General features: G+C 40.9%; 1 protein-coding gene across 1 annotated transcript in view; it reads left to right on the forward strand.

The window, feature by feature from the left end:
- The window catches only part of Enpep (glutamyl aminopeptidase), a 72,590-nt gene that overhangs the window by 9,226 nt on the left and 37,641 nt on the right, over nucleotides 1-25,723 (forward strand). Inside the window, exons 3-9 of the mRNA XM_027395690.2 lie at nucleotides 150-291; nucleotides 2,203-2,334; nucleotides 14,664-14,784; nucleotides 16,988-17,142; nucleotides 17,838-17,951; nucleotides 21,649-21,783; nucleotides 23,888-23,953. Coding sequence (XP_027251491.1) covers nucleotides 150-291; nucleotides 2,203-2,334; nucleotides 14,664-14,784; nucleotides 16,988-17,142; nucleotides 17,838-17,951; nucleotides 21,649-21,783; nucleotides 23,888-23,953 — 865 coding nt within the window. The remainder of the gene's footprint in view (nucleotides 1-149; nucleotides 292-2,202; nucleotides 2,335-14,663; nucleotides 14,785-16,987; nucleotides 17,143-17,837; nucleotides 17,952-21,648; nucleotides 21,784-23,887; nucleotides 23,954-25,723) is intronic.

Here is a 25,723-nt window from a genome sequence, read left to right on the forward strand (position 1 = left end):
TTTTGATGGATATTTGATAGTCTTTTAGATGGAGTTTATAAAAAGAAATGTTAATAGCTATCATAATGTGACTCACATTTTCTACAGGAATAGAAACATAGGGACTGTCAAAAGTGGCTGTATGCATCCTGTCTGTGTTTATTTCTAAGGAGCATAGCGGCCACTGATCATGAACCAACGGATGCCAGGAAGTCCTTCCCTTGTTTTGATGAACCCAACAAGAAGGCAACTTATAATATATCCATCATCCACCCCAAAACTTACTCAGCACTTTCAAATATGCCAGTGGAGGTGAGTACTTTAAAATCTTGTTTCTGCACATGGGCTGTTTGCAGTATTACTTGAACTACCTGATTTACCTAGAACTCTGAATTTTAAAACTAAATGTGCTAGAGCTATCAATTTAAAGGATTAGGAACACATCTTAGCAATCTTTTTTCTTTGACTCTAGGAAGTTGTCAACTTATAACACTACAGTCAATTAATAAATTCACATTGAAATTTTTAAGGAAGAAAGAACACAATCCCTATAGATTGACTGGGGGCTCTGCTTAACTACACAAACCACTAGTCATAAAAAAAATCAATGATACACTTAAAGTTTTCTAGGTTATACTCACTATTTAAACTTTTCAGTTCAATGCAATTCCCCCCCCCCTTTTTTAAACAGATAAAGCTATTTCAAAAAAATCACTACTTCAATCCCAGAGAGTGCCATGACCATAGATTTTCCTGATGAAATAATCTGTCAAACATTGAATTAATAATAGGCTACAATAATTCTGTCTGGATACTTGTGAATACAGGACACTTTCCTGTGTTTCCTCTTCATAATGGGTGGCATGGTTAAAGACCATTTGTTACCTTGAAGTTAAGGGTCATTATACACATCACACATTTGATGCATAAAGTAATTAGTGTAATTGTTCTCTACCTCCCATCTTTCTGATTAGTTCAGATAGTGAACTAAAGTGGAAACCCATCTTTCTACTAATAAACTAACCCTTGAAAAGCACAAACTGCCGAGCATTGGTGGTGCACGCCTTTAATCCCAGCACTCGGGAGGCAGAGGCAGGAGGATCTCTGTGAGTTCGAGGCCAGCCTGGTCTCCAGAGCGAGTGCCAGGATAGGCTCCAAAGCTACACAGAGAAACCCTAAACCTCTAATCAGATTTTTTCCTTTGGGCATCTGAGAACTTACGTTCAGATTGGAGTAGAAAGAGTAAGAGATAAAATTCAAGTTTAACGTGTCAATTGAAAACAGGTGATCAGAGTTCAGGAGGCATCAGAATGTCTTGGAGGAGATGAGGGAAAATGAAGGTAAAAGGAGAAAGAAGACAAACCAATCCCTCTTTCTTCATGACCTCAGAAGACTATAGATTTTTACTTCTGCTGGATTCAGAGACTGGCTGGGAGAAGAATGGTTCTCTGGGTCATTGAAATATAGACCTAAATGGATGCCAGTAGACTTTTATGGTGATGTAACTTTTTTTCTTCTGGAGCATACACATACCCACAAATGGCAAGAATGTTCCCATCTAGAAAGTGGATATGTGGAAATGTGCAAATGTTTAAGCTACAGTAGCAAGAACATGGCAGGTGCTTAGGGCTGGTAGTTGATTGATGGCAAAGTGGCAGAACTGGTATGGATGAAAAAAATCCCAGATGGCTTAGTAGTTCTGTCAAACAATGGAGTCCTCTCTGACAGTAGTCACCAGGGCATTGACTAGTGCCCATACCATGGGTCTTTGATGTAGACAAATGGAATTAGAAGAGAGAAGCCCACACTGATTGTTCACACAGTAGTTATTCCTTTACACACAGTAAACAAGCTTCTGCCTGATTAATTCTTCCCTCCGAAAGACTTTCAGCCTATTCTTTACTAAGGGATCAAGTTTCCCTTAAAAGATGGTTAGCGTTATGTGATTTTTTTTTTTTTGAAAGATAAACATCTGCCCACTTGATATGCCAGTAAAACTTACTTTTCTGAGAAATCTGGTACCATGTGCTGTTCGGTCACTTCTATAGTCTTGAAGATAAGGTGACTTTTCTCATAGCCTTTTCAACATTACCACTTGTCATTTGACCTCTGAACTTTGAAAATGACCTTCTGAGTAGGGAGTGGGCTTTGGGGTACCCATTTGTTTGTCTTATTCATGGTTGGTCTTGTGATAAGTAAAAGATGATCTTTTGTTTCCTGTAGAAAGAAGAGACACTGGATACCAACTGGAAAAAAACCACTTTTATGAAGTCTGTCCCCATGAGCACTTACCTGGTGTGCTTCGCTGTCCACCAGTTCACATCTGTACAGAGAATGTCCAACAGCGGCAAACCAGTGAGTCTTAGTAGATTTCAAAAACTCAGCACCAATGCATTTGTGGTTAACTTTCTGGCTTTTGAAAATAATTGCTTATTAGTTCCATTCAACAGGCAAGAACCCTTGTTAGCCACTGGGTTTTGGGAGCTCAGTAACACACTAAACAAGATGGAAAAGTGCAAGACACAAGGACATGGGTGATAAACAAAGGTGACAGGCATAAATATGCACAGCCTTGAAATATTTTCAAGAGAAAACCCACTGACAAACCTAAGCTGGTTCCTCTATAGACCAGCACAAGTACGTCAACTATGTGGCCCTACTCAGCTTCATTGAAACGCCAGGTGTACGTGTCAGAAGGCATGTCTAGGTAGAGAGGGGGTGGTGAGGAGAATATTCTGGAAGCCATAGGAGCTGAGCAGTTTATGGTACCATTTCTATATGTCATTTTTGTTAATGTGCTTGTTTTTGAGATAGGGTTTCTTTGTGTAGACCTGGCTGTCCTGGAGCATGCTCTATAGACCAGGTTGGCCTTGAACTCAGAGAACTGCCTGCTTCTGCCTGAGTGCTGGGATTCAAGGTGTGCACCACCACTGTCCCACTCTATATGTAATTACCATCAGTCAGCTCCTTCCTGAGACCCTGACTCAAGAAAAAACAAACTTGTATTTCAAAGTATATAAGTTTTAAATCAACAAATTGATACAGAAACCTAAAAAAGTGAACAAAATATCAGAAGTATATTTGAAAGTATGAGCATATGTTTCTTTTTAAATTAATCTATTTTTTACATTCTAATCCCAGTTCTCCTTCCCTCCTCTCCTCCCTCTCCCCCTACTTCTCCCCTCCTTCCATCTGTTCCTCGGAGACGGTAAGGCCTCCCCTAGGAAGTCTACTAAGTCTGTCCCATAGTCTCATTGAACATGTTTCTAAATGACAGCTTCAACAACTCCCTTTAAACTTTTTTGCAATTATTTATTTAGTGTGTGCATGTGTGTTAGTGAGTGTGTGTGTGTGCACGTGCACTACAGCATGGTGTGGAGGTCAGAGGACACCTTGTGGGAGTTTATTTTTTCCTCCTACCAAGTAAAATCTGGGGTTTGAATTTGGGTCTTCAGAGTGTTGCCAATTCCCTTTACCTGATAATTTATCTTGCTATCACAATGACTTCCTCTTGAAAACACAAAACCATTTTTACCGACAAGGTTTTTGGTTTGGGGGCTGAGAGATGGCTCAAAAGTTAAGAGCACTGGCTTTTCCAGAGAGCCTGAATTTGATTACCAGCACCCACATGGCTTACAACCAACTGTAATTCCAGTTCTAGGAAATATGACTCCCTTTTCTGCCTACCTCAGGTACCAGGCATGCACATAATATACAGACATATATACAGGCAAAACACATAAAATAATAAAAAAAATTTAAAAATTGAAAAAAATGGTTTGTTTTGGAAGCCCCAATTTTGCTATTATTTAAATTCTTATTTTGCTTAGAAAGCAAGTCAATTCACCTCTTTGATATATATATATATATATATATATGTATATATGTATATATGTATATATGTATATATGTATATATGTATATATGTATATATGTGTGTGTATCCATATATATCAACATATATATTCATATATATATGTGTGTATATGTAACCAATGGCACTCTTCACAGTTTGCATTTATTTACTTTTTTAAAGATGTTATTTATTTATTATGTATACAACATTCTGCTCCCATGTCTATCTGCACACCAGAAGAGGGCACCAGATCCCATAACAGATGGTTGCGAGCCACCATGTGGTTGCTGGGAATTGAACTCAGGACCTCTGGAAGAGCAGTCAGTGCTCTTAACCTCTGAGCCATCTCTCCAGCCCCCACAGTATGCATTTATAAGGAAGAAGTCACTACCCATTTTACAGATGAGAATCTTGGAGCCAAGGGAACTCAAATGCTTTGCTGAAGAGCCATCTGAGGAGTTGGAGGGACTCGATTCCATACTCTTTCTAAAACACCATGCTCTGCTAAGGTCTGGAGATGGGATGTTCAGAAAATATCATTAGCTAGTCATCAGTCACTGCAGGGGAAGGACCAGATGGTTTTACTTCCCATGAAGCATGCTCCTGGAAAAAAAAAAAAAGGAACACCTTCATTTACGTATTGATAGAGTGGCTATCGAGACACACTAAAACTGGGTTTCCAGTATCCAAGTTATAGTGAGAGGGGGAACATAGAGACCTTTCACTTGGGACTCAGGAGGACTGGTCCAGCCCAACTCTTCCTCATGCCATATATGATGCTTTGATAGAGGGCACCACCAGTTCCTAAAGGTAATGCTGAGCATTGGGGGAGATGGCATTGATAGAGGAAATTGCTTTTCTACTCTGTATTTGGCATAGTTGGTGGTGTACCTCTGGCTTGACACAAAGTGGAGTCCATTAGTTCTTGTTTTTCTTCCACTGTCATAGCAAATGTGCAATATTTATTGAGTGCTTTCTTTAGAACCCACACTTCATCACATGCAGGTGTTTTTCATGTTAAATTTTTACAATATGATTACATTCTGGGCATGTCTTTTTTTTTTTCTGTTTTCAGTAGAACATCAAGACATAGCAGGAAGGCTGAGCAATTCCTCTATCCTCATAGTTTTATGAGTCAGTATGCAGCCAAGCAGCCAGCAAAAGACATTACACTCTTAGACTCTTAGTTACTTTCTAATAGCAACTGTAAGTGAGCTGGAGTTTCTGGAAGATTCCCTTGCTGAGTCCCATCAAACCCCGCCTCCCCCCCCCCCCCCGGCAGCTCTTCTGGCCTGGTGAGTCATTACGGTGTGGATCAGCTTTTGGCTAGATTCTAAGGATGAATTTCAAGTAAAGGAATGAAGGAACGTAGTGGAAAATACTGTTTTTGCCAAAGATCCCAGCAGTAGTAAATACTTCACAAAGTGGCTCTCTTGTGAAAGCTGGTGGCAGGATGCTCTTTTTGAGACCAGCATCACTTTCTATACTTTGGAAGGGGAGCGAGGATATCCTGTCATGACATTCCTTTCTGATCTCCTATTTCGTAAGAGAACTCAATTGCTTTCTGAAATTCCCCAGATCCTCTCTAGTCAGAATTCAACCAAGTGACCTGGAGCTGAAGCTAGGGGGCGCCTTTCCCTCCTCATCTTCCCCTATACTCTGGGGCCGTCTCCCCTAAAAGTTGAGCAGAACTTCATAAGGATCTGAAGCCCTAATGTTCATGTTAATACTTCCCGAAGGCTTCCTTTTCTTCCCGTATTTGGAAGCCCCTTCCCACTCTGTATGTTCACTGTGAATTGAAGGCTAATATTGGCACCCCAGAAGAACGTTTTCCAAGTGTGACACTCACTTCAGAGAGAAACATAAGAAAATCAGCCTCCTTAGATCCACTGAAATGTGACAGAAAGGAAACCCACCTAAGTCTTGTAACCATTAAAAAAAAAAAAAGTTATAATCAATTTGTTGCAAAAGTTACCTAGTAAGGGAAGACAAAACAGGCAGCTGGGCAGTCCAGCGTCATGAATGAGCTAAGACTTAACAGGCAGACTTAGCAGTCCAGCGCCATGAATGATATCTTGCCCTGGTGGTTCCTATCCTGCGTTTCTCTGACTCTCTTCCAGTCTTCTCCCGTGGTTCTCAGACAGAGGTGAATAAACTTCATTTCACCCCCACTGACCGAATTGCTCACATGCTGGTTTTCCTGTATTACACTGACTTGCTCTCCCACATATGGGCTTTCCTGGATCGTGGGCACAGATATTTATCATTTGAAATTTATCTAAAATATTTTGTCTAAAATATATTTTTTTAAAAAAGAGTTCTCCACTTAAAACCTCCTATCTACCCTCATGTACTATTTTCTTTTTTTAATTTAGTTAGTTTAGAGACAATCTTATTTTACATATCAATCCCAGGTCTCTCTCCCTCCCATCCTCCCATGCCCCTCACTGACCTCCCCATCCCATTCCCCCATCCACTCCCCAGGGAGGGTGAGGCCTTCCATGAGGGGATCATTAAAATCTGCCAAGTCATGTGGGGCAGGGGCCTAGGCCCTCCCCTGTGCATCTAGGTTAACAGAGTATCCCTCCATGGGAAATGGGTTTCCGAAGTCCATTTGTGCCCTAGGGACACATCCTAGTTTCACTGCCAGAGGCCCCATATACTTCCCAGTGCTCCTAACTGACTCCCATGTTCAGGGGGCCTGGTTTGGTCCTATGTTGGGTCCCCAGCTGTCAGACTGGGGTCCATGAGTTCCCACTTGCTCAGGTCAGGTGCTTCTGTGGGTTTTCCCAGCATGGTCTTGACCTCTTTATTCCTCACTCCTCAAATTTTTACTCTTTTACATTACACATTCTTAAAACATCTTACACATAATTCAGTATTTTAAAAATAATTTAAAATTTTTAATTACATATAATTAAGTCATTCCCCTTCCTCCCTCAGACCCTTACCATGTCCTCTCCCTTAAACCCCACCCATAGTCTCCTAATTCTGTCTCAAATTCAAAGCTAATAAACCTCTTTAAAAAATTCTTTTCACGTTGGGCGTTGGTGGCGCACGCCTTTAATCCCAGCACTCAGGAGGCAGAGGCAGGCAGATCTCTATGAGTTTGAGGCCAGCCTGGTCTCCAGAGCGAGTGCCAGGATAGGCTCCAAAGCTACACAGAGAAACCCTGTCTCAAAAAACCAAAAAAAAAAAAAAAAAAGAAAGAAAATTTGTTTTCACACAATGTATTTTGATCATGTTTTCTCCCTCCACCAATACCTCCACTGTCTTCCCTACCTGCCCACCAAATTGTATTCATCTATCTATCTATCTATCTATCTATCTATCTATCTATCTTTCTATCTTATACCTATCATCTCCCTCTCACTTCCCCACTCTCACCTTCAAAAACAAAACATGTAAATGAAAATTAAAACAAACAAGCCCAAAACAAATAAGAGGGAAAAAAAAGCCAAACCCCAAAACAAAAGGTACACACACACACACACACACACACACACACACACACACACACACACACAGAGTCAACTCTCCCCTTCAAAAAACACCATGGAACTCATATTGTGCTGGCCAACTACTCCTGGGCACGGGGCATGGGTATGGTTGATATATACAGTAATAATCCATTGGAAAAAAACTGATTTTCCTTAGGCCAGTGGGTATCAATTACCCAGGGTTAGGAGTGGGACCCTGTATCCCCTTGGCAAACTGACTGCTCTAACTCCACCCCCTGCCTCTTATCACAAATTCCACAGAGATGCTAAAGCCTGTTCTGTCTAATGGGCTTCCCATTTTGTGTTTTACCCACCATTGCTACATGCTGGTTCTGGGAAGGTGCAGCAGAGCATCATTTACTGCACCATCTGAACCCAAAGTCCTGCTACTTTTTCAGTAGATACTGTAAAGATGGAGCTGTATCATTACTGTGCACACAGCATCCTTCATAGAAACTGAGTGGAGCCAACGGCCATTCTTATCTACAGTGTTTCTGACAATATAGCTCTGGCACATTAATTCCCTGTCAACCATTCAATCAGTTTCTACTATATGATACAAGAATCTGTGACACTCTCATTAAACTTGGTGAAGTGTAGATATTCGACCCCCTGACAGGAGTTCCTTCCCACCTGTTATCAGCAAGTTGAGGTCTATTATTTACTGTAACTAGAAGAAAGGACATAGCAGGTGTCAGTAGTGGAGCCCTCTATTGTAAAGAAAGTTTTTTCCTTATGCATGAGAAAAATTATATGGAGTTTATAGCAAATGATGCCTCTAAATTCAACTTTATGAAAACCAATCAATCAACCAACCAACCAACCAGCCAACTAACCCTGAACCACGTAGTAATTACATGACGTTTTAGCAGTGTGAAGTAACTGTGCAGCTATGGGTGTAAAAACTGCCATCCCATCACAGTCCTTTCAGGAGTTACATCATAATTACATACATTAACTGTATTATTATTAATGCTATAAGCAACATTTCTGTTTCAGGGTTTCACTGGGATATATTGCAATTCATTTTCAAATCCAGAACAATTTGGATTTAAATATATTGTCATTGTTTTCCTCAAGCACCCATTTAATAGAAAGTTTAGAAGAAAACAAAAACTGAGAAAAATTAAAAGTTCCAAATTACTACATGTAAAACCATTTCCTGTTAATAGGTTTGTGGTGCCTTCTCAAATATTAGAGCTGCATTAACGTCTCCAGAACATATTAGCTTTGCATCCAGCTCAAAGGAATCAAATCCAGGCTAGGTTAAGTTTCTTTGGGGCAGTTGGCTGATGTCTTTTTGTAAAGATGTATGTGTAAAAAGGAGTAATTACCTTGTTGGGGAGTGCCCTTGGCTTCTCTAGCAAAGGGGAAGATTGGAGAGGGAACACCCATTGAAGGCAATGGTCACTCAACAGTGTCATCTTCAATAATATCATGTAACATACATAGGTGTGTGGAGTGAAAGCCATGTAGACATCTCTGTCTCATTCAGGCGCTCTCGGTATTGATAGTGAAACAGAAGACTCTTCAGTCAGGTTATCTTATGTCTTTATGGAACACCCATGGACTCAAGAGGGTGCTAATCCCCAAGAAGGGGGTATATTAAAAACTATCTCTAGACTGAGATGGGAGCCAGAGGTATCCACCATTACCCAGTGACACCCTAATATGCATTCCTATATGTTCTGATGATTTCCTTGTGAGAGCCATGGCTATCTCCCTCAGTTTTACTGCCCTGCATAGTCCTGGGCCACTTCTTGGGTGAGATCCTGAAAACCTCCAAGAAGTGAATGACACTGGAAAATAAGGCTGTGGCCTATCAATAGTGAGAATGACCATAGATTTTTACCATCAATAAAATATAAGCAACATAGATAGTGATATGATCAAGAGGTCAGCTGCAGATTAACATTCTTGGGACATTCCTGGGAAAACTAGGATGTATGGTCAGATTTTCAAGAGGAAAATAGTCAACAGGCAATAAATATGGGAACCCAGGCAGAGCTGGCTGCAGCATCCTCAGGTGGAATCCAGCTCCTTCCTTGTCTTTGACACTGATAATGGTAACAATAATATCTGGTATCTTGAAAGCCAGTTCTTTCTATTTGTAGAGTCTTCCCAAGGTCAGTGTCCTGATGTCAGACCTCTGAACAATTCATGGTCTGGCTCCATCACTCTTCTTGATTTTTCCGGCATGGATAACTTTCCTCTTGTCTTTTGAGACAGGTCATTCTGGATTCCTGTCCATTCTCTGTCCCACCCATTATCACAGTGAAAACTCTGCTCTGCTTGGTTCCTGACTTTCTGAAATTATTTCTGAAAGCCTTTGTAAACCAAGTTCTTGCAAATCAAATGGCTTGTCTTTTGAGCTCACTGTGTGGATACCAGGAACCTATTATTTTGTATCTCAAAAGCATAAAGTTCATTTACTTCCTGCTACCCCCTCATTCTCCACTCCTCTTAAAAGCAATGTGGGTACCACCTTGTGCTGCCACTCACACAGAAGGAAGCTCAGACAAAGAGAGTCACCAAGATTAATAACTGAACGTGTTATCCGTGACACTGATCCCGGCGATGAGCCTAAGAACTTTGATGTGTCAAGCACTGTGGAAACGTGATCTTATCCACTTTATGCTGTCTGTCTGTGACATAAATCTTGCTGCTATCTGCTTTGTGCAGCTGGGGAAAGCGAAGCTTCAGATTTACCAGTAGAGTCGGTGTGATGACGTGGGAGCCAGACTGTCTCTGAATTGGGCTCTTGTTTGTGTCTTGCACTTTGTGTTGGTTGCTTTTCTACTGCTGTGATGACACACCATGACCAAGGCAGCTTACAAGTCAAAGTGTTTAATTGGGTTTGTAGTTCCGGATGTCTGATGGCTGAGTGAATGCAGTGCCCGAAACCTCATATCTCTATCCACAAGCTCAAGTCAGAGAGAACAGTGGGGATGGCAGGAGGCTTGTGAAAAAGCCCGCCCCCAGTGACACACCTCCTCCAACAAGGCCACATTTCCTAATCCTTTCCAAACAGTTCCGCTGAGGACCAAGGATCAAACATGACACTAAGGGACCCATTCTCACTCAAACCATCATACACTTCACTTCGCTGGCATATATTCAAATTTTTACTTTTAAATCCCCTTTGAACTATCAAATTTTTTTGTAAAAAAAAAATGTCTGTATCTTTGGAGCTGGTTTTATGTTAGAAATCACACCTGTTAGGATTTGTGTGAAGGCTGGTCTTCCAAATAATGATGCATTTCATGGGACTTGATAACTAAACAGTGTGTGTGGGGGGGATATACACAGTTTAATTATCTGTGTCTATACATACAGCTATGTGTATATAAAATTAGATATATTTCCCATACATATTATATATAAATGGGAAAAATAAAAGGTATGAAAATCTACCTCTCAGGTATCAGTTCAGGTTAGACGATATTACCAAATTTAGACAAATAGAAAGCTTTTGATTTTCTAATTGTGGTTAAGAGTTTCTGTAAAATGATCATCAGTTACATAAAACATGGCATTCTATTAGCAGTAGTTCAACATTCATAGAATTGACATGTAGCATGACAAGCTCCTTGCAGAAGGCCTGACAATATCACCTGCAGTGACACTCATAAGTAAACACTGGTGAGGTTTGTACAAAGTTTGTGGTTTGCAGACATAAATAGGCACTGAGGAGGGAAGTGGTATAAAGATGCATTAAGTTGTTCTAGGAAAAACTGTTCAGTCATGATGATCAAGTCTAACAAAGAGACACACGCAGTGAGTGGCAGCAGTCAACTAGGTATCAACCCTCCTGGGTTTGTGTCTCATCCCTCAAACTGCTGGAGACACTGGAAAGGCATCGTATTAAAAAAAAAAAAAATCGAAATGCCCACTCTATGGGCCAAGAGAGTGGTTAAGAACACTTGTTCTTTTTTCTTTTTTTCTGAAACCTGGTTTCTCTGTGTAGCCCAGACTGCCCTGGAACTTGCTCTGTAGACCAGGCTGGCTTCAAACTCACAGAGATGCACTCTCCTCTGCTTCCCAAGTCCTGGGATTAAAGGTGTGCACCATCACCTGCTGCTCTTGTTGCTCTTGAGAGGACTCACACTGGATTCTCAGAACCCCCGTGGCTATTCACCACAACCTGTCTCTGGAGAATCTAACATTCTCCTCCGATACACATGCCATACACACAGCACACGGACCATGTCAAACCCCTCATACACGCAATCAAAACACTCATACACATAAAATAAAACAAATGAAACATTAAAAATATTAAGCCTGCCTTGTAAGTGGGACCAGTATGGTAAGAGAAAAGCAACTAGAATAATGACAGGACAGATGTGTCATGGCTTCCAAATGAAGAACCAATTTAAAATGTGTGGTAGACTGAGTGTTTTGAGGCAGGGCTAGTCCTCTGTAGTAGAGGTATGTATCAGGAATTTAATTTCCTCTGAGAAGATACCCTACTTTGGAAAATAAACAGGTATAATAGTTAGGCTCTAGAATCCTTACATTTATACGTTAAGTTTATGAACCTCATACTTAATCACTAAAAAGTTCCTTGAAAGCAAGCATGAGAACTGGAAAGAGGGTAATCATTAGTATAAGTCATGGCAATGCAGGGGGACTTTGTGAGGGACAGGAATGCTAAGAGACCAGAGGAAGGAGAGGAAGGAGAGGGATACAGGAATGGGGCTCAATGAGCCACCACCAGGGAGCTGGAAATAGAGCACAGGGCAGGAGTGAGGGTATCTGCAGAGTGGACGGTGTCATTCTGAGTTCCAGGCCACACACCGCAGGTGTTCTGCAGTTGAGGGTGGCACATACATTACACACAGGCTTCAAATGACAGACTGCATTGGTGTCTTCCATGTTGACCTATGTTCCTAACATGTGGCAGAGAGGATACACTCATGCATACACTGTCTAATTGCAAAACCTTCAAAATTCTTCAGATTTTATGATTATAGATAGGGATTGTGGAATCAGGACAAGGACTGTGGTGAATGGCCAGCATGCTGTTCTATTACGATTCCTCAGCTCATTGACCGAATCTGTGTTTAAGAGAATATGACCCGTGGTGATTGTCTGGAAGGGCCCTAAGTGATGGGAAATCTGCATCTGGCTGGGTGCAGACCTTGCACACTTCTGTGTGCAGATGGGTGTGGGACTGAGAAAGGAATTGCTCTGATTCCAAATGAATGAATGCTGATAGCAGTCTTTTCTGTTGCTGTCACCAAGAGAAATGAGGAGAAGAAAAAAAGTAACCAATACTGCTTCAGCAGCATGCTTGAAAGACGTCTCTGTGAGCCGGGGACCCAGCTCAATGGTAGCATAGTTGAGTTCTTAAATCCTGGAGTCAGTAAAAAGAGCCCACCTTCTGTGGGGAATAGGAAAGCACCAGCAGAGGGGGCCCAGCCTCTCTCCTCCTGCACTTCACCTACCACAGAGGTTCACTGTCGTCGGAATTTTCTCAACTCACCTTCCCTCTCCAGACAGACAGCACAGCGCACAGGGCACGTAGACAGTGGTGCAACGACAAGAGGAACTGCTCTCCCTGGAACGTCTCATGGAGAATGAGTGTGGCAGAAAATCCGAGTGCGCCGTGTCACACCAAGTTGTTGACACGTTGACAGGTTGTGAGCCTTTCTGTTGAAAATAAGCCAATGCCATGCAACCATGCTGGCTTCCATTTTTCATGGCCAGTTTCTGCTGTTCTGTTCAGTGGCTACCAGCTGGATCCTTAGGTCCAGCTATTGCTTGGAGAAGGCATTGCTTACCAGGAGGATAGGGAGGGCAGTAGAAATGGATCATCTCTCTTCAGGCAAGTAAAAACTTAAAAGCCTCAAGGAATGTGAGGGGGCGGGGTCACTGACTGTGGTGGGAGTTCATTTCTATTTATGCAAATGAGGCAAGAATGTCACTTAGCTAGGATGCAGAGTAGTCAGTCAGCACTGGTCATTTAAGGGACATTCTTTTAGAATTCATCCTTTATATTGTCAGAGTTCTTTTCTAAGAAACAGGATTGGAGGCATGTGCCAAAATGAACATCACCTATAGTAACGCAGTGGGAACAGGAAATGAGTAGTCTCTCTCTCTCTCTCTCTCTCTCTCTCTCTCTCTCTCTCTCTCTCTCTCTCTCTCTGTTTTTCTAATCTTGAATCATCTGGTCTGGTGAGGTCAACGGTCTTGAACTTACTAAAACGCCGGCATCAGTTTTTGCTGGAGGTTTTCGGATCAGGTCTCAGGGTCAGCATGCATATTTCATTTGACTTTCTCTTAAATTTATCAGACTGTTGTCTGAAGCACTGTTCTCTCCTTTACACACTAAAAATTACTAAACAGCCAGGAGGTTCCTGAGCACAAACCCTAGCATCCAGGGGCATTTATTCGTCTGCTTAGAAGGATTCTTAATACTTTTTTATACAGTCATGTATGATTAGAGCTGGAAAAAAATCTGCACTAAGCCCTCGGTTTAATTTGTAAATTAGGTCACAGAGACATAAAATAATACCCGGGAAGCTCAGAGAATGGACTCAGCCTACTCACTTCTTCTTGGCAAAAGTTTGGGTCATCATATTTTAGGCTCTGGGAGTAAAGTAGAAACATGTTGAGGGCCATTTAGAAAAGCATAGTGGAATATCACAAAGGAGAAATGTGTAATCAATAGCACTGTAGATGAGAAAGAAAGAAATGGATTTGTTTCCTCTCAAGGAACTCCATACACAAGACAAATCAATGGGTACAGGGAAAGGTAAGCAGATCCATAGATCCATAGATACCAAATAGACAATGCAAGTTGTTTTGTTTTATTAGTCTTTTTAAAAATGATTTATTTATTATTTTGTGTGCATTGGTGTTTTGACTGCAGATATGTCCGTGTGAGGGTGCCAGATTCTCTGGAACTGGAGTTACAAATGGTTCTAAGCTGCTATGTGGGTGCTGGGAAATGAACCTAGGTTCTCTGGAAGAGCAGTTCTATTTCTTAACTGCTGAGCCATCTCTTCACTCCAGACAATACAAATTTTAAATACAAAAAAGTGGTAACGCTTTTTAATGTCCCGGGCACTGTTTCTTATGCTGTTTCTAACTGCTAATGTCACACAGTTATATCTTAAAGACCTTTTACACAGGTCTTAGAGGAGTGGCATGCTTGGTCCAAGGCTATTGGGGACAAGCCACAATGAAGCAGGCTTGGGATTCAAACTGTATGCACTGACTCTGGAGGCTTCCTTCTTTGAATGATGCCATGTTTCACTCTGTGTATGTGTGTTTCAACAAATGAAGACTCATCTCTTGATTGTTTGTGTTTTGTTTACCAGCTCACTATTTATGTCCAGCCAGAGCAAAAGCAAACAGCCGAGTATGCTGCAAACATAACTAAAGCTGTATTTGATTATTTTGAAGAATACTTCGCTTTGAACTATTCTCTTCCTAAACTGGGTGAGAAAATACTTTGATTTCTTCATTTCAAGTCGCCTTTGGTTTTGTTTGTTTGTTTTACCTAAGCTAGCATAGTGTGTCTAATTATATTACCATTAATTACTGATCGTCCCTCAGTCTTTTTAGTTATGTGCCTGCACGACAGGTATGATGTTTACCACAAGCTCAAAGATCCATTCTAGGTTGCTCCAAAAAATGACAGGCGTTCTCTCCTCTCATATGGTGCAGATACAGTCTTGGATTTGCAAATTGAGATGAATGTGTGTACACAAAACTGCAGAGCTTGCTCGAAGTGGGTCCAAAACAGCTGCCTACATCATTTGATTTAAAAATCAGTACTCTTCTGCTGGTGTACACGCATGGCCTCCTGAGGAAGCTGGGAAATAAGGGTCGGTGATGTTGTAAGAGGCCCACATGCTCCCTATCTGACCCTTGTTGTGCAAGACTCTCTGGCCCTGAAAATGAAACTCTGAAACTTCTTCCAGAGTTTTCTTATCTCCAATGTGGATAGAAGCATGTTTTCTGTGAAAAAAACCCAGAAGGACCATAGTCCTTCTCCTTCTCTATCAACAGCAGGGCACTTTATTAACAAGCTTGCGTGGTTGGTTTAAGTAACCTGAAGAAGCTTCTAAGGAAGGTGTCAGTTCACTTTCCTCATCCAGTTCCGATTGCCTTAATAAATCCCATGGAAGGCCAAAGGCTCTGTGACTCGGCGTGTGTACAGGCCTCATTTTCTCTTCAATGACCCTTTGCATCATTTAGCAATTATCAGAGAAGAATGAAAGACAAGCAGATTTTTTACCAGAGTTAGAAGAGAAATTGTGAGAGATTGGAGAACCCAAATCCACACAGATCTGACCAAATTGTCTCGGTTGTAGTGACCAGGATGACCTGAGAGGACCTGGTGAGAAAGCACACCAGTGTCTTCCTTCCTCCCCCTCTTCTCTCCCCTCGCCCTACGTTTTTCTGTACATCTTCAACACTTTCCAAATTAGCTGTATAATAGTCTTTGGAAATGGTGTCCTCATTTCTATCAAAAGATAATTGAATTGATGTAAATTAATTATAATGTCTGTATTCATTAGAGAAGAGATTACTTTCATTTGCTCAAGGATTTGTGCACACTATACTTTCCAACACTGTGAAAATTGTTGGGTGTGGGGGAAACACTTTCTCAATCTTTAGGGATATTCTTAATATGACCATAATGACCAAACCCTAGCATGAAAACATGACAAGAAAACTACTGTTGACTTGATTTCTACTGAAGATATGTATACTTTGTATTCTTTCATAAAAATCTTTAAGACAGTTTATTTGAACCAGAAAGTCCCCTTTCTTACATGTTAGAAAGAAATTTAACTTGCTTGCATTTTTGTGCCTCATTTAAATCACAGTAGTAATAAAAAATTACATTTGGGTTATAGTTCATTAGCTGGGGAAGCTGGATTTCCCACTCTAATCAACATTTTCTGGTTTGCAGATTTACTGTGGAAGTGCCCACCATTGCATCCCCTTGTTGGGTGTTATGTCTAAAATCCAGAGAAAACAAAGACAGAAATTCCTGTGGCATACAACATTTTAGACCTGGAAGAAAATTTAGAGACACACCAGTCAATTCCATGTCCCTCTAATGTATTTAATATGTAAAAGGAGATGGTGGCAAGGGAAGGGACACTAGATGGGTGGAGAACCACTGTCCTCAAATTGTACAGCCCCGAAGGCAGTGGGGTTTCTAAGTCTATGACCTTGGTGTGTGAGCTGTTTCTATGAACTCACAAGTTCTGTCTCCCTTAATCTTCATTTAAAGGCTTCACTCTCTTTTGCCCAACTGTCCCTCCCAAACAGATGCTGTTTATAACCAAGGTGATAAATGAAAGATAGGGACAGCTAATAAAAATGAAATACTGTGCAGAGAAGAAAAGACATAAAATCATACAGGCTTTGGGGGAAAAAAGTCACGTAACCGTTAAGCAGAAAAGGGGGGAGGAGAGGGACACATTGAAGTCTGGAGCCTACAGGAACTGCTCCGTGGGAATGTTGAGTGCTTTAGGACCAAAATGTTTGCACAAATGATTCCTGTTTCTCACTCTGAAGGATTATTTTTAGCCTTAAAAAAGTCATCCAAAGAACTTAATTTGGTAAGAAATGCTATGAACAAATGGAAAGAATTCATTTCTCACTGGACTGTCTTTTTCCATAGATAAAATCGCTATTCCAGATTTTGGCACCGGTGCCATGGAAAACTGGGGACTCATCACTTACCGAGAAACAAACCTGCTTTATGACCCCAACGAATCAGCCTCATCCAACCAACAAAGAGTAGCCAGTGTGATTGCCCATGAACTTGTACACCAGGTAGAGGGTCCTGAAGCAAATCTACTTGCTTTTTAAAACTGGCTTGTTTCCGTATTAATAATACAAAGTATGGATACATAAAGAAGTGAAAAGAGACTACTCAGAAGATGCTGCATGGAAACCAATCTTAGTGTTAGCTAACATTCACCTGTACAGAAACTTTCCAGTGTTTCTCAACCTGTGGGTTGAGACCCTTGGGGGGAAGGAGGGTGGGGGAGTTGTTGAGTGGCCCTTTCACAGGGGTTGCCAAAGACCATCAGAAAACACACACACACACACACACACACACACACACACACACACACACACACACACACACACGCAGGCACGCACTCACATTCGAATTTGTAACAGTAGCAAAATTACAGTTAGGAAGTAGCAATGAAAACAGTTTTATGGAGGGTGTCACCATAACATGAAGAACTGTATTAAAGGGTCACGGCATTAGGAATATTGAGAACCACTGCTTTAGACTGTTTGGCCTTTAATATACACCTTCCTGTAACATTATCCATTCCTTACAATGTGGGAATAAACTGGAGAGTTTAACATTCTCAAATGAAGATAAAGTGTGAAATGTACGTTAAGTTCAACGCTGGCCACTTCTGGGTCAGCTGCAAATCTTCGCTGTGGCAACTACGAATCTCTCTCTCACAAGGGTAAACATCTAACTTCCTCCCTGCTTCTCATTTCAGTGGTTTGGAAATATTGTGACCATGGACTGGTGGGAAGACTTGTGGCTAAATGAGGGATTTGCTTCTTTCTTTGAGTTCTTGGGAGTAGACCATGCGGAAGCAGACTGGCAAATGGTGAGTAAGACACACATACTCTAGAAATCCATTTTCTTAGTGGAAACTGAGCCGAAGCCTTTGACAACTGTTTAGGGCCAGGATCAAGTACATTGATGATCATGGACATCCATCGAGAAGTAGAATGGAGCCAGTGGCTTCCCTGAGCTGTTCTTTGCCAGGAAACTTTACCCAGTCACCGAGGCAATTGGGAGTCATAGACAGACACCTGTCGGGAAGGGAGGGATGTGGGGTAAGGAAGTGTAGAAGAGGCCCACCTTGCATTCAGGGAAGCATAGTGCTGCCCTCTGAAGTAGGCTTACTTTATTGGCTACTGGACCTAAGCATGTTGCTGGAATGTGGTAAAGAGATGATGGTTGTGCTTAGCCGTCCGATACAAGAGCAAACCCTAAACACGTCATCTCTTAGATGCACAACAGGACACGTGGCCACGAACAAGGAGACTTCTCTGAGTCAGGCCTCCCTTTAACATCCAATGAGAGAATTGTTTGGTATCAAGTAAGCTTCCAAGTTCCCAAACCGTGTGCAGAGTGAACATTCACAGTGTGCCCTTGAGGGATCTGGAATAAACATTTCCAGAAATGCTACCAAATTTTTTTTAGGAAAGTTAGGCTTTCTTGATTGTCTTTAGATCATGTGTGTATTTGTCTGTGACTGTATATATGCATGTATGTACAAACTGTAGATGTGTATACCTAGCTCGGTATAGAGGTAGATAGCTGTGAAGTTTGTAGAATACTGCCCTCTACTGGAATAACTGTTTTTGACATTGAGTAGCTTAATTACCTTGTCTGGATCCTTTTTAAAGAGGTGGACATAGTAAGAATTACCTCATTAGGTTGTTGCAAAGGGGAACAGTAAAGTGCATTCAAAAGGGTTTAGCCTTCCACGCGAATTTGATAAAGAATAAACAAGACTGCTTAACAAAAAAATGGAGTTATTTTTATCTTTTTCTGACTTTTGAAAATATTGTTAAATGACCCCTAAACTTTAAAGTCTCTTAAGTAGCATAGACAGTCTACTAGAGGCAAATTTAAAAATGAAGGAAAACACCATCTAACAGAAGTTTAACTTCCTTGGAGCTCAGAAGTCTTGACTGTTTTTCTTTTTCATCTTTAAAAAGCACTTTTTCTACCCCTGCTCTCTCCCCTCCGTCTCCTCCACTACCTCCAGCCCTCACATCCCCGTCACAATTTTATGTCCTTTAAAAAACAAAGCAAAACAAAATGAAAGTAAACTAAATTAAACAAAACAACATGTGGGTACAGAATGAGCTACTGGAGCTTGGGTAGCTTTTTGTGGCCACATTTCCTGAAGAAAACTTGCTCTTCCTCTCCTCGTAGCCATCAATTGCCAATGGCTGCTCAGCTGGGTGGGGGGCAGCATAACCCCTGCCCCATCCATGCTGGGATTTTGGTTAGCTTGATCTTATGCATGTAGTCACAGCTCTGATATAGACTTAATTTTTAAAGAAACAATTGTCACAAATCAGCTTTGCTATTTTTCAAAGAAGGTTAGGGAATTATTTGAGGCACTTCTGGTCTGGAAATTTTCTTGCCCCTCCCCCTTTCTCTCTTTCTGAGACATGGTCTCTGTATGTTGCCTTGATAGTCTTGTAACAAGCCCTGTAGACCAGGCTGGCCTTGAATTTAGAGACCCTGTCTGCTTCGGCTTGGATTAAAGGCATACACCATCATGGCCCTTGGGAAATGTGCCTTTTAAAGTAAATGCTTACACTTTTCTTAACCTTCTCTGAAAGGTGAGGAAGCTACTCTGCAAAGTTGCCTCTTTCAACATTTAATCTGCATCAGGGTTTTTTCACCCTGGAACTTTTAACATTTGGGGCAATGCTTTGTTTCATGGGCTGTCCTAAGCACTGTCAGTCATTTAGCTAATTCCTGCCCATCATCTACCAGCAGCCTTTTCCCAGTTGTGACAAAGGCTGGGAATGAAGGCAAAAATCAATAAATAAAAATCTCGACTTGTCTGTTATCATCTACAGTAAAAACTGGTGACTTTACAATTTATTAAAAATAAATTGTACAAATAGCAAATTATTTTGCTCCTTATTTTGTCTACTAACATACCCTGGTGTCCCTTTTATATCAAACTCTTATATGAAATTATAACATTTGAGTGTTAGTTAATATTCCAATTTTGGTGTTTCAAAAACACCCTGGTTAAGCTCAGTTTTGTTCCAAATGCATGTGATCCCAGCACTAGGGAGATTAAGGCAGCAGGGTAAGACCTCCAAGATAGCCTGAGATACTTCTTAGTAAGGCCCTGGCATGAGAAACCAAGGGCTGTGATGTAACTCGACAGAGTACTTTGTCAGCATGTGCAAGGAAGGCCCTAGGTTCAATCCTCAGGACCAGGGAAAAGAAAAATTAGTGTGTTCTAGGAGAATTTATTATTCTCTTCTTGAGATCTCTGGAATATAATCCCATAATACAGCTGTAATTTGCACCTCCCTTCTTCCCATCTATTCATTTGACATTTAGCTAAGAGCAGACGATCAAACCATTTGTTAAAAACATGTTTTTAGTTCTGAGTTCCCAGTTTAAGGTCTTGTGTCGGAAGGGACAGATAAAAAAATTAGGAAGTCCCATAACATGACCACCACTGTAACTTACTTCATCGGTGAAAACTTTGAAGTTGAAGACGATAACACCTTCCAGTGTTTATAAAAGCCAGACTACACTCACATTGCTTGAAGCCAAGAACATAGTTGTTTCTTCTCACCCAAACCTCTTAGATATGCAAACCAACCAACCAACCAACCAACCAACCAACCAACCAACCAACCAACCAACCTGTATTAAACTATCTTGATTGCAGCCATCGCTCAACCACAGTACCTTGTCTGATAGAAAGGCAACTATGGCACTAGCAAACATGTTAATTTAAGAAGCTCCCCTTTCAGAAATATTTTATGTTAGTCGAAGAAATAAAACTTTTGATTGTTTTAAAATTAGGACTAGTTTAACGGGGTTAGTTTTCAGATTCTTACTCCATATTAATTAAAATAATATATTAATTAAAATAACAAAGGCAGCCAGTTTGTTGGGTTTCCCTGAGTTCCAGGTACTATGTCAAGGGCTGCACTTGAATCCCAAGCACAAGTCCAAAGAGGAGCTGCTCTCACTGCTAGTGAGTCAGGGAACTTGTTTAACTTATGTTTCAAGAGATTGGAAAGGATGTGCTCTCAACCTGGAAGGTTGATCATGCTTTGAGATCATAGCCACTTTACTTGGCTGAGAAAACCCAAGACCGAATCATATCTGATCACTGGGACTAAAGAATGAGTTAGTGTTTTCTTTGATTGATTAGGAATTGTCCACATTTCAATGACAAGTAACAGAAAGCAACAAGTTTGGCCAATTGATTCTCTGCCTCAGTAGATTTTTCTTGACAACCCTGTGAGGTGACATCATTCCCATGACACAGACAGGGAAGCTTGAAAAGTTTGGTCCAGTTTAAAGTGCAGCACAGTGGCAGAATACAGAGATACTGATGGATCTGTCCTACAGAAGTCAAGAGAGTTACAGCTAGAAGACCAAAGTCAGTGCTCGACAGTTGCTGTAATGGGCTTCATTTGAAGAACTAGAGTCCACGTTCCATAATTGGAGTCATTTCCATTTCTTTCCCCACCATTTTGATGACACGCGATGGTCTGACGTGCTTTCTGTCATTCCAGCGCAGTCAGGTGCTGCTCGAAGACGTGTTACCTGTGCAAGAAGATGACTCCTTGGTGTCTTCACACCCAGTGGTTGTCACAGTGTCAACGCCTGCTGAAATAACTTCGGTGTTTGATGGTATATCATACAGCAAGGTAGGGGGTGCGCGGCGTTGTTTCTGAATGTCTTTTTATTAAATGATTTTTAGTACAAATTGTCCAAAGGATTGTATTTAAGTGACAGTTAGATTCTGCTATGAGCTCTGGGAAGAGGAGAGAACACAGTCAGGGCTGGATATTAAATAGTTCATATTTTGCAGGCGAAGGAATCAATGCCACAGGATTTTGGAACTAATTTCCGTCATCCCCCCCCCACTTTCCGTTAAAGCAACTTTCATTCTGATAATTAAGCAATTATACCTTGAACATCCAATTTATTTTTTTCTTTAATTTTTAAATTTTATGCTGGGGGAGCACATATGCAAATGTGTAGGGAGACCAGGGCAAGCTTCTCCACTTTCACTGTATGGGTCAGGAGGACCGAACTCAGGTTGTCAGGCTTGGCAGCAAGAACCCTTATCCCACGAAACCATCCCACCGGCTCTTACTCGATTTTTCTGAAAGACAATACATCTTACATACATCTTACTTTTCTGCTGTGTGGCCCATGAGGAAATCCATCTACATGGGCACTTTTAGTAGGAGAGCACTTTAATGTCCAGAACAAATATTCAAATGCAGCGTACTTGGGGGAAAACCTTTACCAAGTGTGTGTGTGTGTGTGTGTGTGTGTGTGTGTGTGTGTGTGTGTGTGTGTGTGTGTAGTGTCAGTTAACGATAACTATGTTTGTGTACAGTAGACAAGGCATTTTTTAAATTTATTTATTATGTGTACAGTTTTCAGCTTGCATGTATGCCTGTAGGCCAAAAGAGGGCACCAAATCTCATTACAGATGGTCATGAGCCACCATGTAGTTGCTGGGAATTGAACTCAGGACATTTGGAAGAGCAGGCAGTGCTCTTAACCGCTGAGCCATCTCTCCAGCCCAGACAAGGCATTTTTTAGTCACTAAAATTTGAGGAGATAAAGCTGGGACCGTGCCACCCAAGTTTTCCATGACGTTCTCTCTCACAGTGTCTCCTACAATATCTCCTCCGCACACGTTTCATACTTGTAGTAGTATAATTTAAATCTTTATTTTAGTAACATCCTACCTCAGTTCCCCATGGAGCAGCCATTCTATTCCCTTACTCAAAAGCTACTGTTGTCTGGGATGAATCCTGACTTAGTTGTTTTTATTTGTAATTATTAAAATGAATGTTTATCAAAATCAGCTGAAGTGAAAAATAATTATTTGGTGCTGATGCCATAATTTTCAGCTTTCCTCTCGTTCCCATGACATCTTTTCCGGCTTCTTTGAAATGATTGATTATCTGTCGCAGTAACTCACAAAGGAAGACTCAATTCTTTAAGCCCCGGGTCCTCCAGAGGCTTAAAATATTGTCAGAAATAGATATGTTTCTAAGCCTTACTCTTACGATGTCCAAATGTAATTTAAAATGCTTGGAAAATATAGTAATAACTACTAAGTTAAGTGGGAAGGTAATGTTTTTTGTGTACATTAGTTGAAAACTGGTTTAAAAATCTTAGAAGTGGTGGGCCTTACTACTAACCCACATGGGAGAGGCTGGAAATCGGGGTGTTCCTCAAATTCTTGACATCTATAAAACCAAATGAAGCTAGCTACTTTTGATGAGAAAGGTTTTGTGCCTACATTTTATATCTATCCACACTAAACTACTTAATAAGCTATTTTCACTCTCTACATCCTTCTTTTAAATATATTATTGTCTCCTATGTGGAGGCATACTTAATAATTTGCCATAATTTTACCTTGAAATTATTGCTTCATCTAAGAATGTGCTGTGGGGACCATTTTCTTTCTTTCATTAACAAAGCGCCACCTGCTGGCTAACTTGGGGAAATGCAATAACCATTTCGTCCTTGAGTCACTGATATGAAGGCAATTTGAGCAATTTCTCTTTACCACTTGGTTATTTGGAAGCACACACACCGAAGGGTGCCAAGTGTTGGGGTTTTTGTTTGTTTGCCCTAAATCATAGTACTATACAGATGTAACTCATCAGAATGACCTTCAAGAAACACTCAAATACAATCATAAAATGTTGCAGTGATGCAACTGATCACTGATCCTTGGACGGTTTCATTAATTTAATTGACCTCTTTTTCTCATCCTAGGGAGCTTCCATTCTGAGAATGCTTGAAGACTGGATCACACCAGAGAAATTTCAAAAAGGGTGTCAGGTACGATTTCTTAGTGCTAGCAAAAGTAAAGGATACTGATATGCAGCTTAAAAATGTGTTTCATTACAGATAATTGCTTTCTTACTTTCCCTGTACATGGACAGATACGTAAGAGATAATGGGTGCCCATATATCAAGTTAATGATCATTTACCAGGAATGTCATGGAGAAATTCAAGTGGACTACTTGGTGATACTAGATACTCTTTACATGTGTGGTATATGGGTGGGGCTGCCATGAAAAGATAGCATAGACCGGGGAGTTTAAACAGCAGAAAAGTATTTTCCCACAACATTGGAGGTAATGAAGTCCAGGGTCACAGTGCTGCCATTTCAGTTGTTGGAGAGGGTCTTTTTGTTCTGTAGACAGCCCCTTATGTCCTCACATGGTACAGAGAACATGCAGTCCTGTTATCTTTTGTAGGAGCACAAATCTTACCATGAGGTCACATCCTCATTACCTCCTACCAACCATAATGCCCTTCAGATGGTCCTTCTGAGGCCATCAAGTATGAATTCGGGGGGGGGGGGGGACATAATTTACTTCATAGAAGCATGACATAGACATTTAAATCTCTCTCTACTAGTCTTCCCATAAACAAAGTATAAAGCCTTTTTCCAATTACTGATTTGGAAAATGATGAATATGGATAATCATATTCTCATGAATTCGGCGAATAAGGAGATCTTGCTCCCTTCGGGAAGATAAACAAGAAATCATTTCCTGATGTTCTACACAGTCCTGGGTTAGTATGTCACTACACTGGACATTCCAGTCCATTTCTGTTCTTCTAGAAGACCCTATGCCAGTTATCTCAGGGTTGGTGTCTCCTGATCTTTATTGAAGTCACTACAATGTGTCCTTATAACTGCCCCATCTTCTGGTTGGGCCCATTTCAACCTAGAAGTGGAATAACACCCCAACTGCTTCCCTTTCCTCTCCAGCCTTCAGTTGTGCTAGCTCAGAAACTTGATATGGCTGTTTCTAGTGGATTCCAGCCCATATAGCACAAGAGAGGAAATTTTCACACTGACTATCAGTTCTTTGTCATGTATTTCCCAGGACCATGCCACTACAGGACAATGCCACCATCACCCCTAGAACTCTCACTGTTGCTCTGTCTTTGTAGGTGGCATTTGTGCATCTCTATGATAATCTAAAAGGAAGTGGTCCCTTTTGGGGGGCAGTAGTACAATGCCTATGTGCCTACTAAAGCAAGAGAAAAGTAGAATTTAGGAAGTATTTAGGGTACACATAAGAATATTTTGCTCATTAATAAAATATTGAGCTATGGATTTGTATAATTTCCCTTGAACTTTCTAACTCAGTGCCTACCACATCTCTGTTGTGACCACCTTTATGAAGGCCTTGTCTCCTATATCCTCAGGCATGCCTATACAATTCTTCACAATTAGGTGATCCATTAGGTTTTTGTTTAGTGAATATCTATAATATATAGTGTTGAACTAGAAAATTAAAAAAGCCAGGCATGGTGGGGTCCACTTTTAATCCCAGCATTTGAGAGGCAAAGGCAGGTGTATTTCTGAATTCAAGGCCAGCCTAATCTACATAATGAGTTCTAGGCCAGGGCTATCCAGTGAGACCCACAAAATAAACAACAAAAAATTCTTTCTAAAAGAAAGGAAAAAAAAAGAATACTTGCTTTCAAAGACTCTTACAATTCGATTTGCATAGTTTTCATTTTAAATTGCCACTTAGAATAACACATTCTTGCTACTTTCAATTAAATGGTCCTGGGGGCTTTACAGA

The sequence above is a fragment of the Cricetulus griseus genome (assembly GCF_003668045.3).
Source record: "Cricetulus griseus strain 17A/GY chromosome 1 unlocalized genomic scaffold, alternate assembly CriGri-PICRH-1.0 chr1_0, whole genome shotgun sequence".
Taxonomy (NCBI): Eukaryota; Metazoa; Chordata; class Mammalia; order Rodentia; family Cricetidae; genus Cricetulus; species Cricetulus griseus.